Raw genomic sequence first — 18242 nt, 5'->3', positions numbered from 1 at the left:
CAAACACAAATATGCAAAGCTCACACACACACACACACACACACACACACACACACACACACACACACACACACACACACACACACACACACACACACACACACACACACACACACACACACACACACACACACACACACACACACACACACACACACACACACACACACACACACACACACACACACACACACACACACACATACACACACCAGGGGGGAGACCGAGGGAGTAGGCCAAAGGATATGAGATGTGCACAATAATAGTCTACACATGCTTTTTGAATGCAGTCAGGCACACAGAACGTTGGGTTATGACTATAACCAAGTTCTGTTAACACTAGTGGATGCTCTGCGTCTCATTGCATATATCTCGCTTCAGCATATATACACTGAATAAATTTCAAAATGTACCTTTAAATGCCAGCATTCATCTGGCCACACCCCCATCCGCTTACCTATATAAGCAGGGGTGGTGCCACACACTCATCTCCTTCCCAACAAATTTCACCACAATGAAAAATCAAGGGCCGCAGCGGCGTCTAGACGTAGAGCGTCCACTAGTGTTAACAGAACTTGGTTATAGTCATAACCCAACGTTCTGTATCACACTAGCTCCCGCTCTGCATCTCATTGCATAATAGGAGCTGAGCGGGAACTAGAAGCTCGACAAATACACCCCGCTGAGGCCCCCCACAGCCATCAGATCAGGGAGGACCGAGCCCCCTCGACCCCCCCTAATGGAGGGCACCCCCCCTATTAGAGGTTTCCCGGGAGGGCGACGGACCCGACCGTGCGAAGAGGCACTCAAGCAACTCAACGCACAGGGTGAGCAGACCGTGGCCTGACCCCACGACTACACACACGCACAACCCGCATGCCACCCGGGAACGAACGGAGAGAACAACCTCGTTACTGCCGGGGTAAACCCAACCCCGTGGCAAGGCCGTAGCAGCGGAGCGCGAAGGAAGACCCAGACCCACCAAAGGGACTGGACCCCCTGGAACGGGGGCCCGGAGAAGTCCATGATGCCAGCATCAAGACCCCACCAGGTGGGCACTTAGTGACCCCGCCCCCCACATCGCCAGCGTATTCGGACAAAGGCCCCTCAGCCGAGCGGGCCCTGTCCCCCCAATAGTACACCGCCTGGCACACTGACCCTGCAGAACAGGCAGTCAGCATGGCCGTAAGCACACAAAAAAGGTTAACCAACGGAAGCAGGCAGCGCACCGGGGAAAAACCAGGCAACAGGCTGTTAACCCTAGCCTGGAGACTGCGGACGAGACAGGCGCCAGAGGAGACAGCTGAACACAGCCGCACCGGCGGAAGGGGCGTAAGCTGGCGGTGTTGCATGACCAAGCTTCCATTAAAAAAAAACCACCCAGAGGGGTTGAGGCAGAGAAGGCTGACACGATTGGCAGACGTCATGAACATGCAGGGGCACCCTCAACCGGTGAACCCGGGAGTTGACACTGCTCCAACACACCAGGGAATCAACCACCTTGGTGTTACTCAATGCGGTGGTTGTTCCTATAACCCCTCAAGAAAAAACTCCAAAACACACCTGCGGGTATACACCGGCTATACCGCAGTACAAGTGTTTCAGTTTTTCAAAAAAGGGTTAACCCAGGCCTACGGGTCGACGAAACATTACTTCGGACCGGGCCCGGCGATACGGGAAGCACAGGGTCACCAGAGGAGGTCAAAGACCACCCCAACAGGCCCCTCTTCGCCATGCGTGAGAGAGGAGCGAAAAAGAATGGAGAACCAGCCCCAAGCACACCGTACTTGGTATTCCCAGGCGGTCTCCCAACCAAGTACTAACCAGGACCAACCTGTGTAGCGGCCGAGATCTGACGAGATCGAGCGTGTACAGGTTGGCATGGCCGTAAGCCATTACGACAGTGCTGAGTAAAAAACGTACCCAACCAGGGTCTCCATAGTGCTTAACCCTGTGACACCCGGACCGACCTGGCATTTTTCCCCCTGAAAAAAGCCCAAGTCCCTCAGGGTACCAGAACAGCAGATCTGCATCCCCGGCGGACAACGGGTTCAACTGATCCGGACCAGCGTGACCAGAACCAGTCCCGTGCCCTAACCACGCCGACATGCCTACTCCAGGAGAAGGGGCAGATATGCGTGTTGATCTTAAACATGAAAAGAAGGCGCCACCCAGACGTTCGGGCGAACCGCGCCCGGTGGCCCACCCCCAGGGCGTGAGACCCCTCTACATATGTTCAGATCCATTCCGTCATCATCCCCCAGATATGAACTAGAATCCGTCGATAACCAAACCAGGTCGTCGGATTTGGTCGTCGGAAGAGGAAAAACCTCCATCCCAGTTGCTTTATAAAAACGCCGTTTTAACCTCAAGCAACCAAGGCGTGCCAGTCAGTCGCCTGTTTACAGAACACCCCGAGCTAGCACTATACGTGCGTCGGGACACACCCACATCAATGAACAGGCTATTTAGACCTGTCATTGAATCCCCAAGGCGCCCAGGGGAACGACAAGAGGGGTGTGACACTTCCTAACTCCAACTCTTTTTAATAGAAAAGCAGGAAGCACCAACAGTATGTATCCCAGTCTACACAGCCGGGGGTAAAAAAAAATTCACATTTTTACATCCCACCACCCTCCCATAGGAAGGAGACGGGAATCCCCAGAGAGACTTCCCACGCGAGCTGTACAGATTGAAAAGAATATATTGCACCTTGAGCCATGTAAAAAATTGGTTTTAGGGCTCTCCGGGGAGGAGGCACTGAACCCATACACACTCAATAATCGAATTGAATCGAATACATACACAATAGAGTAGGACTCCTTCTTGAGGGTCCACTCACCTTGACAATCTGAGGAGGAGGCTCTGTACTCTGAAGGAGGCTCCCTCACATGGAAGGAGGAATCCCAACTCACAGAAGGCCCGAATAGGAGCTTGGTGAGGAGGAGCCCTGACCACCCCCCCAAAACAGATCCATCACATGGACCTGAACAGCACACGGAAGTCCTACCAACAGAGACGCACACGGTGACGTACTCTATGGCGGGGGAATTTCTGCGGTGCACACGCCCAATATTCCAGGCCGTGGGACCAGGAAACTCCCTCCCCCCCCCCTCACCCTGTAACGTGCCGAACCGCAACGTGACAGGAACCTTGAAGGACAGGGGGTTTACCCCTGACCAACAGAAAAAAGGGGGGAGGAAAGGTTACCAGTTCACCCCTTTACGACCCCACACCCATGATACGATGTAATGACAAAAAGAGAGTATGACACAGTCATAGTCAGCTCCATGAAGCGTCTGACAGCTTCACACAGCGCATGAGCTAACCTGCTATCTGATTTTTACTAAGGAAAAAACACAGAATAGAGAGGGCTCTCCAAGAGCCCCGGTATCAACTTACACATGTGCTTCTGTGGCCAGTCCAACCCAGTTGTAGGTCACATGACACACACAACCCATCATCACCTACAAAAAATGGCAAAAACACTCTACAGAGGAACGCCGTTTTTCATAATGAGAGAATACATAATTCTCGATTAGTATCGGCCACAGGCCTTGCTAAGCACACACGAAAGCGACCAAACAATCTTTTCTTTTAGGAAAATAAAGTTTCTCCAGCAGTTGTAGCACAACCTCAGCAATCAAGCTAAGGGTTACATCGCATCCCTACCACACAGTGACACAATGTAGTGCAACAACATGTCTGATAGGAGGATGAAGAAGTCCCCAGGGAACCGGGGGGAAACACAATCCTCCTACTTTACCCTTAATACGGCCAGTTAAAACAGGAAAACCTGTTAATATGTGAACACACTGTTCATTGTCATTACAGGCTGAGAAAAGAATCATTCTTTACTCATTTGTCACTAAGCATAGCTTTATAGGTTAGTTAACCCCCTTAGTTGTGAGTACACGGTACATATAAACACACATGATGTTTCTCAACACAACAAACCAGATAATTTTCACATCTGTAACAACAACCCGATTTGCATGGAGAAGCTAAATACCAGTGACAAGACAATTCACACATAACTCGCGTCGTATCCTAAATGTTGTGCAGCAACACTCGTTTTGGAAAACATCGTTATTTACAAAACATTTAGAAGGGAAAGCCAGAAGACGTGTATAAGGTCTGGCCAAACCTTGCCTACCCGGAGCGTAGATCAACGAAGTGCAGTCTCAAGGCACCGTAGTAAACACAGCCATTCTGTGTTGCCGACCCGGCCAGCGTCGCCGCTCCAACCCGTCGCTACGGTCCCCTTTGTTGACGCAATCCTTGCCGTCCTGGCTCAGGGCAGGGTCGACGAACATCCTCTGTCAAAGATGACGTCGTAGTCAAGAGTGTTAAAACATGTTATAATCAAAGCACGTTCAACAGAGTAGCATTAAGCTAACGGCCGCTCCAACCGTCGGTCGCTACGCTACGGCGCACGCGACCAGAGGGGAGCCGAATGCCCCCCGCCTCTCCCCATGAGGGAGAGGGGAGTTGGGAACCGCGGCGGCGCGCGAGGAGCCGGAGCCACCCCGCGCTGGGCCTCGGCCGATAGCAGCAAGCTAACGTTTCCTAGCCTAGCCAGGTAGGCCACCTACTCACCTAGTGATCACAGCAGGCTAGCGCCGCAGCTAACAGCTGACTGGCTAACAGTAGGCCACCACTAGCATGTAAGCTAAGCAGCTATCACCTGAACTTGTACACAATGATATAACACTCACCCAGACAGGCCGCCGTTCTGAAACCCTCCTCACTTTTTAAGAGAAAAGAGAAACAAGATGTTAACACAGTTTTACAACGGTGATTTTACCAACACCCGACGGAGCCAGCACAATACCCAACTGGCCTGTGTAGCTGACTTTGAACACAGATCTTCCGCTAATGAACATCTATGCCCATATCTCCTCGTGAGGGAATACTCTCATTTGGATATGAAAGATGGGGCCTAACACGGTGACAGAGAGACATCCACTCGTCCAGAAAACACAGGGATCACCAGTGTTAATGGTCGTGGCCCACTAGTTAAAACTATAATGGGCTTCAGATCAAGGTCTTCCGCTGCTGCCTAAGAGGCTGAACAAAAGACCTTACTCTGGGGCCGGTGTTCGTAAACATTGTCAGTTAGCCCCCATAGCACTAACAGACAAGTGGAGCCGCAAGCAAACAGTACTCACCCAACCTGAAACCCACCGCTTCTCACAACAGCGGCGCGTCCTACAGTTCAGCTGTGTCCTGAAAGGTTTCACCCCAACCAACACAGCAAGGAACTGCAGTTGAGAGGCATGCAGCGGCGTGCTCCCAATACGAAAACCGGTGGAGGATTTTAGAATGATCACCATCTTCCAAACACTCCAGTGACGAAGACAATATTGCCGTATTTTCTCGAAAATAGTGAGAGAGAAAATAAAGATATGATGTCAACGTATCTCCTTGTTCTTCCTTTCCTCGTAAACATTGCTCTTCCAGCAAAATATTTTTCTCCACGTCAAGTGGGCATATGAGCAACACGTTGCTTGTGATGAAATTTGAGAAGGAGATGAGTGTGTGGCACCACCCCTGCTTATATAGGTAAGCGGATGGGGGTGTGGCCAGATGAATGCTGGCATTTAAAGGTACATTTTGAAATTTATTCAGTGTATATATGCTGAAGCGAGATATATGCAATGAGACGCAGAGCGGGAGCTAGTGTGATACAGAACTTCTATTTCAATCTGTCTCTCTCTCACACACCTACACACACACACACACACACACACACCCACACACACACAAACACAAGTTAATGTTCCTCATGTAGCACTCTACCTTAATTCACCATAACACCTGTGGCATATTTGAAGGCTTTGCAAAGATTCATAAATCCACCTTGAAGATCCAGAATACGCACAGAGTCATAACATATATTTTCACCCGTCAATCTCAATACTCCCCCTCGCTTGATTTTCTTTTTGCCTGCAGCTATTTTAAGAAGCACCTCATTTTCATTTCAATCTCAGTATGATTTACTGCACGGCTGTCGTGTGACGCTTCTTCACCTTTATGTCATCGCTGCCTGAATAGAAGCAGAGAGACGAAGCAGAGAGAGAGCATTGTGACGATAAAGAGGCCAAGTCAATACATTTGCATTGAAGTGTCAAAAGACATGTATTTTTGTGCTTATCCTTAAGATGAATACAGTGAGATAAAAGCCGAGGGCGTGCAGTGTATATGGTTTGTGGCAGTGTGATAGCAATGATATCACACTTGATAACTTACACTGTATAGAAATATATCAATACAGCCGAGAATGAATGAATACAAATGGAAATGCTGTTGTACACACCAGCGACAGGATTCAATATAAACCAGAATGGCTTTCTTTCAGTGCCATGCTCAAGAATTTCTATTTAATATTGTGCCATTGAACATTGAATTAAAGGGACACTTTGACATTTTCAATGGCTACCTTCTAGTATAGCGCCCCTTGGTTTCAACGAGGAACGCTAACAATGCTAACAAGCCATTTGAAGGAAAACAACGGACAAAAATTCTGAATGTGAAGTTGTGCCTTTCTTTAACCCTTTCACTACCACACTACAGACGGTTGACCTTTCACTACCACACTACAGACGGTTAACTGTCTGTAGTGTGGTAGTGAAAGGGTTAACCTTCTGTAGTGTGGTAGTGAAAGGGTTAACCTTCTGTAGTGTGGTTGTGAAAGGGTTAACCTTCTGTAGTGTGGTTGTGAAAGGGTTATGGGTGAACACTGTACAGCATGAGGAGAAGTCTTGAGCCCAGATACCAGCTTGGATCAGAGCTGTATGAGATCAAAAAGTATGAAGCCATAATTCAGATTCCTTCTTAATGCCATTACGAATGCTGGCTGCATGGTTCTCGTGCTTGTATTAATGAGGGTATGTGAGTATACTCTGTAAATGATCTCCTTCTCTGTCCTCTAGAAGGGAGGATAATTGTATAGAAGATCACATGTGTGAGAGGGAGTATCATATCTCATGTACCCATTGGGGCCTGTAAATCATAGGCTCAATAACCATAGGAGTCTCAACACACAGGCCACAGACTGTGGTTTGGTTAAATCATTAGGTTTCACATTAATGTGGCCCACGTTCTGCTTAATATTACAACAGTACAGTGCTTGCATTTCAACTGGACCCAATGCAGCCCTTTCTAGTAGCTAGATGAGTGTGAATGTGCTCGTAGTAAAGGCCATAGTGCAAGCTGCCTCAAGACTCTACCGGACAATCTGTAAACACTTCCAACACAATGAGGGCAAATACAAGCCAACAATATGAGGAAATGAGCAGAACAAAGCAAAGTAACGGCACAAGAGAAACAGTCTAGTCCCCCGCCCCCTCTTCCCATCAGCCACCATGTGATGGAGCGACTAGCTGTAGCCGTGCCAGTGGCAGGTCCATTAACACCTCTAGAGGGTAAAGCCCAGCCCCCTCCATAAACAGCCCAGCCGGGGGTCCACCCTAATGGGCTAAGCTCATTCCCAGCCCAGCCTGCTCCAGGTGTGGAAGTCTGCCCCTGTAATTGATAATTAGGGGGCAATAACCCAGCGGTCAATGCAGGCCTCACGACAGGGGAGGGCTCAGACCCCACCCTGTCACTCACAGAGATAGAATAGGAGAAGGGAGGAAGATGGGGGGGGGGGGGCTGGGCTGGCAGGGGGGTGTTGAGAAAGGACGGGAGGTGGTTTCCTGTAAGCCAGGCAACAACACACGTAGGCTGAAACACTGACAGTTTATTGGCACCTTAACACAGGGAACACAGTGTGTTCTAATACTAAACCTGTTTGCCAACATAAACAACCACCCAAACCGAACAAGAGTGTTTTGTGTGGGCGGGGCGAGGGAGGTTGTAATGATAGTGACAGAGGAGGCCTATGCTGGTGGTGCTGTAGGTGCAGCAGCAACTCCTCCTTGGTAGCAACTCGCACTGTTAAGACCACAGATCTTATCAATCACAACGTCGTACTGAATGTTCTCTAATCCGGCGCTGCCTGTATGTTGTAAGCAAAGCACCACACGTCGACCGCAGCTCAGGGTGATTTCACATTAAGAGGTTGTAAAATAGCCCTTTGGAGTTGTTGCATTGCACTGTGCACCGTGCCCGGTGCCCCCGACGTCTTTCACTTCAAATGTCATCCAATTATAGTTTATCTGCAGCTAAAGATTGTATGAGTTACTCAAAACACAATATGAGAAACGTGAGTAATGAGAAGTGGCGTTTTATTACATTTATGTATTTATTGTCATTCTCTCTGTATCTTGTTTTCGGCTCTTGAAATGCATTAGCCCTGAGTGAGGCTATCAATCAGGAGCTAATGGATTGCAGGCAGGCAAGCCCCCACATCAGACTCAGGGGGGGCAACCAGTACATATTCGTAGAGTAGACTTATAATGGCCTAGGTCCTCCCCAGGTGATCTCATGGTTTTTCATTTCCAACCAATTTTCTTTTTGAATCCCATTATCTCAGTGATGAAGCGTAAGAAGTTAATGAGTTAAAAAGGCAAACTGAGGAAAGAAATAAACATTTGCAGAAAATTCCAGAAACCGAGAGACGTTTCCCTTGTACTTTGCCTACACATTCCAGAGAATAGGTAGGATTAGAGGGGAAAACATCTTTGCTGGAACATTTTGGGGCTAGTAACTTAAAGGTCCCAAATTGTACTCCTTTTCAACAAGTTAATATAAGTCTCTGAGCTCCCAAAACATTGCTGAGAAAACCCACTCAGATTATGCATTCTAGCAGCCTCTATACCGGTTTCAGTCCTGTTCTCGACAGGCTGTTTTCATACCTTTAAATGCAAATGAACTGCTCCAGCTCCCCAACGCCGCACATTGTTACTGTGCATGAGTGATCAAACTAAATGCAGATCAAACTGTCAAACTAGATGTTGGAGATAAAAAATTACTCAAGATCCAGCAATTTTATATCCCACTTCCTGCTTTAACACAGAAATCTATCACAATCCTTTATATAGATTTGAATGACAATTAAACAGAAATATATTACAATCTTTTGTATTTTTTTGGTAGATTTGTATTGGTTTATTGGACAAGCTCCAGAGAGGAAGGATGGGAGAAGATATGGGGGGAGGACATGCGGCAAAGGTCACCGGGTCCGGGAGTCGAACCCGGGGCCGCCGCGTTGCACTGCAGTGTGTTACGTGGTGCGCCACCCTGGCGGCCCACAATCGTTTCTTAATTCGATTTTTTATTATTCTTCATAGATTTTAATAACAAATATAGTACACCATTTCCAGGGAGGTTTTAATATCAATTCTCTGCTACTTTTATGCCCGTCTATAATTATGCCAATTTTATGTCTAAATTACATCACTGCTGTGAAGCACTTTGGAGCTACAATTCTTGTATGAAAGATGCTAGACAAATAAAGTGTATTATTATTAATGTTGTCAAACATATTTTAGGTTAAACTTTAGGTAGGGAAAAAAAAGTATACAAGCAAATTGCCATTTTGTACACATGCGTTTTTCTCATGCACGCACACACAAGTCAATGACCGTGGATTGCAATGAGCTTTTTGGTGCGACATCACATAAAGATGGAAGACCAAATGGCTCATTAAAAGGCAGTTTCTGAATATGGACTGTGTGCAAAATCTGACTGGGTTGTCTTCTTTCAGTTTGTGTGTTAGCAGGCCCATCAGAGACACAAATGTACAGTATGTGCACAATGGCTCATGGAGAGTAGAGGAATAGCCCCCTATACTAAGAATGGGATTCCAACTGTTTTTAGTATTGTGTGATATACAATTTTAGCTATATATTAGTTTTCTAATGCTTTAAATGTATGCGTTTTGTGTCATTTAATAATTTTGTATTTATTTTTGGCCTAACAGCCCTGGTACCATGACGGAAATAAGGGTCGTTCTCATGTTATCCTTTGGATCATTGTTGTGTGTTTTTAATCCATCAATAAAATCAAAATCACAATAACCGAAAAGATGGGTTTTTCATAATATGGGATCTTTAACCAGAATACCCGCTCTGGCACATCCACTCCCAGGAAGAGGCAATCAATCTGGAACACAAGTGTGAGTGCTGCTCTGGCTCTGGGGCCTCAGCCACCTGACAGTAGTGCCTGATGCCAACTCTACAGCTGTCCTCAACACTGATCTGACACGTGCATGCTCTCGCTCACAAAAAGGAAATACATTAAAATAAAAAAATAAATAAAAAGAACACCCAGGAGCCAGATAAGATTGTTCTGGATAGTTTAGGGTTAAACTCTAGCGGGGGAAACATATCGCTGCTGGCGGAAAAAAAACTCGTAACTCCATTTTAGATCATCCTCCATGGGTGTGTGGTTTTACAAAGTCTACACAATGGGAAAGCATTAAACCAATCATCTGTCTAAACCTCGTAACTCTATTCGCCCTCAAATCTGTGTTCGTTTTTTTCATCTGCTGAAAAGTTGGGTTTTTGGAGTTATGAGGTTTTGTTCCGCCAGCAGCAATATTCTGCCTGCCTCAGCTTCCTTCTTGGGGGGCATATTTGTCACAAGTGAAAAAAATGTCCATATTATTCCCAAGATCTTGGACAGTTTATGGTAACACTTTACTTTAGGGGGCACAAATGATTAAGTACTTCGGAACTAATTTGCTTATGTGAGCGGAAAACAAAGAAAGTGCCATCATGCTCCATTGACAATGAATAGGTGACCAAGACAGAGGTAGTACCAATATTTCTCTGGGAATATGAGTACATCGGTTATGTAATGTTATGAAAATAATTTGCATGTAAAAGCTCAGTCCTCGAGTCAAAAAAGTCAACCTTCCATCTCAGGAATCTAGCTTTTGGAGAGAGCGCTCATGAATATGAATCAATATGATTGAACAGATTGAATATGATTGAACAAGATTAGAGGAATAACCAAATCATTCTGTTTTAGGGAGTGGCCCACGGCGATCCACCACAAAACGGAGATGAAAACATACAGAAGGTATCGGTCCATTGCTTTGTTTTTAATTAGAACCCAGCGTAACATAATCACGTGTTTACAGAAACAACAGCTTTGCTACAGATGGTGACATATCCGACAGTTCCAAAAGTTTGTCCTCTCCTCAGAGGTTACTCCTCTAAAATGGATACAAACCAGGCGGAGACCAGTCCAACAGATGGATCCTCCTCATTGAAAAGTTATTCAAAACAAATGTAGATGGAGAGCCACAATGGATGAGTATGGCCTTCAAGGTGAAGCTTCCCATTAAGTATAATAAATCATATGTTTGTTTTTTCTTAGTTTTTTTTGTTTAATGAACGATGAATTCAAACCCAATTACCGGTATCTAAAGATGTTAAGTTAGACTATTGTGCTCATTCATAGTTAAAGACATCATTCATAGTTAAAGACAGTAGAGTACTTTCAGGTGATGCATCACATTCACAGTCCCAGATGATTAGTATAAATATTGCAACTGCAAAATACACGGGCTGTGTCCGAAAACATTTCACAAGAGTGGCCCATTGTACTTGTATGATGAGTGTGACAAATAGACTTTGATGTTCTTTGTCTCAAGGGATAATTTGGTCTCTGCAGCATTTTAGAGAAAATAGAATGATCTATTTAGTAATACACACAATTGGAACAGCCCCCCCCCCCCCAGTGATGTGTACAGCGATCCATTCTCATAGAGCTGAACAGGAGTACTGTACATTCTGTGATCAACAGTCAGTCTCTTTTCAGTAGGTGGTGATTCATGTAGCTAATGACTTACAGTGCATGTGAATAACATGTGATTTTAATAAACATTTTAATAGAAATTCATATAGGAGCCCTGCAGAACGCGCACACACACACACACACACACACACACACCCTAATTACTTTCCATTTGGGCAGTTCTGGGTTAGTTCTCTCAAAGCGACCGCACCAATCTCCTAAACTATGGCATTTTCAGCAAGCAGCTGCACATAACTAATGGGGAAAAGGCCCAGTAATGCATGTCATTTGCAGAGACTGCATGTTGAGCAGGAGAGAGAGAGAGAGAGAGAGAGAGAGAGAGAGAGAGAGAGAGCGAGAGAGAGAGAGAGAGAGAGAGAGAGAGAGAGAGAGAAGGGGGGGGATTAGAGATCCTAATGTTACCTTTTAGCAGCAATTTGAAGACGCTACACACCCCCACACCCCTAGTGCCACTCAAAGGCTCTCCTGGGAACATGTCAGTGCGGAGGCCATCTTTACAGCTGCGACTTGGAAATCAAACGGGCCAAGATCACTATGTCTACTTGGCTGTCGTGAAACCTATAAAACACAGAGAAATGACCCTGTGAAATACCCCCCCCCCCCCCCCCCCTCCATCCCTTTTTCTTTCTTCCTATTTAGTCTGAGCTGGGGAGTCACTCGCTCTCTTCTTCTTTTTCTACCTCTCTCACTCTATGATGAGTGGTATAATTAAGCAGATTGGTCAGGGGGCGGCCTTCTGAGGCTGCTTTCCAACCCATTACCAGATGTTTGGAGGTCACTGCAGTTTACACACACACACACACACACACACACACACACACACACACACACACACACACACACACACACACACACACACACACACACACACACACACACACACACACACACACACACACACACACACACACACACACACACACACGCACACACACACACACACATGAAAAGAGAAGCAAAGAACAGATACATTCATGTGGACTGATTCTCTTGGTTTAGTGTTGACTGTTGATGCTGTGTTTTACGACACGGTCATTCATTTAAAAGTGAGAATGGAAAGATTGCTCGGAAGAAAAAAATAATAAAACAAAAACAGACAGACAATAATACTGTGCTGTTGATTACTCTCTGACTACATGTGATTAAACACAAAAGAAACACAACTTCAAGTATAAAAAACAACTAAAAAACACAGTGGATTTTCTTGCTTGATATGAGAGTGATCTATGCCTGTATCCTCGTCTTTGGCTGGCGATGGGGACACGTCCATAAATATGATAAGGAGACATTCATTCCTATCTTCCTTTCCTCGCCAGACGTCCCACGGTGACGTGTCGCCTTCATATTTCACTTCCTATTGCTTCATTGTTTCATATATCTCGTCTTTATCAAAAGGAAAACCCGCCGCAGCCGGCTTCCTCCATCCTGACGCCGAGTGTAACTTTGATACAGAGTGAGAAACCACGAGGTTCCTCAGATACAATCTGATGAGGAAATATTCAGAGCCCTGTTCTGATTGTGAGTGTTTGTCCTGTAAACACATTTCTTAACCCCCCGCTTTGGGCTTGCACATGTTTTTTAACTATATTGTTAAGGAATTGCTCATGCAAGGATATAACCATATAATATTGCTAAATATTTGCAGACTTAAAAATGCAAACATACATACACAGGTGTTGACCCTGACAACACTGAAACCAAACAAACATAAAAAGTACCAGTGATTTATCATAATCCTATTGGCTGCTTCTGGTAGCTTCTTGGTTTACATCGAGGGCTCGGCTTCCTTGTTAAAAAAGGCCCAGGCCTTGTTCAGACTTGAGATATGCGCACATCATTTGATTACTCACACAAACATTCCATTGTGATCCATATGAACATTTCTGAAGTTCAAGTTCGAGTCCCGTGAATGGATCTCCAGTTAAGATTTGACCCTGATGAGTCTGCACAAATTCAAACCAGTAGCCTCAGACCCTACGTGTGACACCCGACCCCACGCAGCCGTGACCCCTTCCCATGATGCCGCTGGGAAGTGTGCCAAGTCAGCGGCAGGCTAGAAACCTGAAAGTGTTCCAGACCAGCACAGAGGCTGGTGATTGTCCCTTCTTGTCCAACAGGGAAAGCAGCTTCTCGACTTCCATCTGCCTTCTCCGTTCGACGACCTCTCGAGTCCATCCCCATTATCCGACAGCAAAGCCCCCCTCTCCGCCGTGCGCTACAGTCATGCGATAACGAATGTTCAAAATACATTCTTATAAGGCAGTGTTCCATGTTGCGCCACATGAAAAGGATCAGATGAAGAAGAATCCCTATTTAGTCTGTGATTTCTGGACAAAGAGGCAGAGGTTGTGGAGAGAGGCGTCAGAGCGACACAGGATAGCGCCTGACAGGGTTTGCACTTTTTGCTACCGTTGCCAAATGCTAGCGAGCGCACCAGTGATCTCTCTCCACACGCTCCACCTCACGACTGTTTCCTAAAGGTGAAGATATCTCTGGCCTTGGAGCCCTTCTTGCCCTCCAGGGGAGGGGTGTGGTGGGGCGAGGGCGTGGGCGAGGGGTGCGGCTGCGGGGTGGAGGTGCCACCATAGGGGCAGCTCTGAGAGTCCGGGTGCTCGCCGGAACATTCCACGGTCGGGATGTAGCGGCTGTCCCACATCCCGGGACCACACAGCTTACACAGGTCGTGGAGGCTGCAGGGGACCCTGGGCAGGAGGCGGAACTGGTAGAGGAGGCTCCGGGCCTGAGGAGAGAGGGAGGAGAGTACAGGTGAGAGCTGGTAGAGGAGGCTACAGGCCTGAGGAGAGAGGGAGGAGAGTACAGGTGAGAGCTGGTAGAGGAGGCTACAGGCCTGAGGAGAGAGGGAGGAGAGTACAGGTGAGAGCTGGTAGAGGAGGCTACAGGCCTGAGGAGAGAGGGAGGAGAGTTCAGGTGAGAGCTGGTAGAGGAGGCTACAGGCCTGAGGAGAGAGGGAGGAGAGTTCAGGTGAGAGCTGGTAGAGGAGGCTACAGGCCTGAGGAGAGAGGGAGGAGAGTTCAGGTGAGAGCTGGTAGAGGAGGCTACAGGCCTGAGGAGAGAGGGAGGAGAGTACAGGTGAGAGCTGGTAGAGGAGGCTACAGGCCTGAGGAGAGAGGGAGGAGAGTACAGGTGAGAGCTGGTAGAGGAGGCTACAGGCCTGAGGAGAGAGGGAGGAGAGTTCAGGTGAGAGCTGGTAGAGGAGGCTACAGGCCTGAGGAGAGAGGGAGGAGAGTACAGGTGTGAGCGAGTTGTGGAAAAGTGCAGGAGGGAGAGAGTGATAAAAGGGTGAGCGCAGGGGAGGTGTGGGTGGCTGTTAAAATTTAACAGCGTACAATATGCAAAACGTGTTAACTGCAAAAACCAAACAATGTAGTTTTCAAATTTGAGTAAAGCGATAGCCTTGTCCTCCCAGGAAAAAAAAGAGATAAGAATCAAAGTCGAGGTCAATTTACATTTATTAACTCGCCGGCTCACGGGAGAAGAAACGTAAAAAACCTAAAGGAGCGACAAAAGGAGCCGCGGCGGCTGCATGCTAACATGAACTCAGGCTATGCTGTGGTCGAGGCAGCAGGCTCTGTAGCATCAGGGCAGCTGGACAAAAACAACTGACTTTCAATGAGTGAATTCAATTGTAATGCTTTGTGGAACATTGTCAAAACACGGTTGTATCGTCAGAGTGTTGGTGAGGTATGGCAGCATGCGATTACAACACACTGTGCTAGAACACATTATTGTTAACAAATCAGGTTAAAGAAGGAATGCTAATGACAGAAAGTGTCTACTGCCATCACCTTGCATAAAACACTAGCATAGCATCATGCTAACATGTTATCAGGGAGAGACTACGTGCCCTAATGGGGTGAACACCCAGAATGCCATTGCCTTGTGGTCCGACGAAGAAGACAGAGCACCCCTCGGGATGCTTCCCGTCTCTGCTACAGTTATAGACCCTCTTTGTGATTGTAATGTTACTAAAGCTGGCCACTGGTATGCTAGTGAAAAAGACCCATTTGACTGTAGTTAGTAAAGCCAAGATACATACAGTAGCATGCTAGTCGTTAATGTTACCATTTGGTTTACCATTACCAAATGGAACATGAAATAAAACTGCATTGTCCAGCTAACACTGTTAACGACATTAGCCTCGCACAAATCTATGACCATAGCACTCATGGCTCGGCCTTCGTTGGACCACAAGGCATTCTGAATGGTGCTAACGTGTCATCACCTTGCGTAGCACCAGTTCTCCGTTCATGTGCATGGAAAGGTTGCTGAAGTGGAGCAGCATCTGGTCCGTGGCTAGCTGCTGTTCAGTCACATCCTCCCCATACAGGACAATGATGGCCACACACAGGAACAGGTGGAAGTAGTCTGTCTGCAATGGGGGGGGGGGGGGGGGGGGGGGGGGGGCAGGTTATCATCTTCAGCTTAGTGGAGGATAGAAGGGGGCAGATTCAGTTGACAGCAGAAGTGTGGGGATAATGGGGGAGACGGTTACCATTATCTAAGGGATGAACTCAAGTCCTCCATTATGTTCCATTTCAAATAATACTTGTGTCTCAATTTCCCCGTCAGATTCTTGGCGCCTGTTACAGAGATTCACAGTGATCTTACTCAATCATAGCTCTCTGGTGCTGGTTGCTTAGGGAACAATAAAGCCTGTCGAAAAAAAAGCCTGCTTCTATTTGACCAAAAAATTATTTTGTACTGTAGGGCATGGTTTTGGTATGCAATCATATTACTATTGATATATTACTCGGTTCTGAGATCGACACCTCCTCGAAACACTGCTTTCAATTCTTTTTTGTGTGTGTTTGGCCTCATGACCACTGCTGCTTTCTTAATTTATACTCTTCTGACATCTCCATCAGGTTAGACTCTAGAGGAAGCTCCTCATTACTCTTTATGCAGCAGTGTTAATTTTAGTAGCAATAAAAAAAAAAAAGTTTGCGTTTTTTTTATTTGACCTTAGTTTGCCTACTCTTACTAGTTACGCTGCTGGCTCTGTAAATAACTAAACAATAATAATACTAAACTCAGTAGTACTAATTTATATTTTATACCCAGTTTGTCATCACCTGTACATTGTACATTACTATTGCACTTTATTGTTACATTTGCACTCTGGTTGGATGCCAAACTTATTTTCGCTGTACTGTACTTGCGCTGTATAATAATGACAATACATTTTAATCTAATCTAATCTAGCCAATAGGCTTCTCGTGGCTTGTGTTGTATGAGATTTTTGATGGTACAATTATAGTCCGAAGAAACATCACGGTTTCATTGCATTATGATTATTTTCTGGTCATTTATTTGGTGACTCTATAGAAAGAAAACCCTGGCGCCTGGCCCTGGTACCAGCCTATCAATTTGAATGGATTGTAAAATAGCCACAGTCGCCACAATAGGTGATGCATCTATTCAAACCTCTGCTCTTCCACCACACATGAGCGAGGTGGGTGGCCTCTGACCTGGTAGTGTGCCCCCTCTGACCTGGTAGTGTGCCCCCTCTGACCTGGTAGTGTGCCCCCTCTGACCTGGTAGTGTGCCCCCTCTGACCTGGTAGTGTGCCCAGCAGGCCTCTGACCTGGCAGTGTGCCCTTCTGACCTGGTAGTGTGCCCCCTCTGACCTGGTAGTGTGCCCAGCAGGCCTCTGACCTGGCAGTGTGCCCTTCTGACCTGGTAGTGTGCCCCCTCTGACCTGGTAGTGTGCCCAGCAGGCCTCTGACCTGGCAGTGTGCCCTTCTGACCTGGTAGTGTGCCCCTCTGACCTGGTAGTGTGCCCCTCTGACCTGGCAGTGTGCCCCTCTGACCTGGTAGTGTGCCCCTCTGACCTGGTAGTGTGCCCAGCAGGCCTCCCACATGCGCAGGGCCTCTGTGTCAGGGAACTCCCTCTTGAAGCACAGCAGCATCCAGCGGTGGCAGAACAGCAGCTGCAGGCCGTCCTCCCCGAGGCAGGTCAGGTGGCGGTGCAGGCGGGGCAGCATGAGGCGCAGCAGCTCCCGCAGGTACCTCTGGAGGGGGGGAGAGGGGGGGGGGAGAGAGGGGGGGAGAGAGGGGGGGGGGGAGAGGGGGGGAGAGATGATGGGGGGGTGGGAGTAAGGGGGGGAGGGAGAGAGGGGGGAGAGGGGGGGGAGAGAGGGGGGGGGAGAGATGATGGGGGGGTGGGAGTAAGGGGGGGCATGTGTACACATGAGTATTGTATATACACACAAAAGACACACACACATATACTGACTGTAGCTACTTCAACACGGAAATCCACACGCTCCCAGTTGCTACTGTATGCAACATGGCAATGCACACACACACACACACACACGCACACACGCACACACACACACACACACACGTAACTAAACATGGAAAGGCACTCACTCAACCGACCACAATGGTTGTGATTGGAGGGTCAAGAGAAAGGCTGGAGCTTGGCTCATTTGTATTACTATACTTACAAGGACATTCCATTGACTTGCATTCACACCCTCATCTCAGACGCTAACTAGTAAATC

The 18242-nt window shown here is 47.2% G+C and overlaps 1 protein-coding gene across 1 annotated transcript in view; it reads right to left on the bottom strand.

The window, feature by feature from the left end:
* Positions 1 to 12689: 12689 nt before the first annotated feature.
* Positions 12690 to 18242, bottom strand: part of tbc1d16 (TBC1 domain family, member 16) — an 81328-nt gene continuing 75775 nt past the window's right edge. Inside the window, exons 11-13 of the mRNA XM_084328962.1 lie at positions 17565 to 17744; positions 15956 to 16102; positions 12690 to 14452 (exon numbers count right to left, since the gene is read on the bottom strand). Of these exons, the coding sequence (XP_084185088.1) occupies positions 14174 to 14452; positions 15956 to 16102; positions 17565 to 17744 (606 nt within the window). The 3' untranslated portion in view covers positions 12690 to 14173. The remainder of the gene's footprint in view (positions 14453 to 15955; positions 16103 to 17564; positions 17745 to 18242) is intronic.

Source organism: Notolepis coatsorum (assembly GCF_963971535.1).
Source record: "Notolepis coatsorum genome assembly, chromosome: 14".
Taxonomy (NCBI): domain Eukaryota; kingdom Metazoa; phylum Chordata; class Actinopteri; order Aulopiformes; family Paralepididae; genus Notolepis; species Notolepis coatsorum.
Note: the sequence above shows the minus strand (reverse complement) of the source record. Positions and strands in the feature narration are given on the sequence as shown.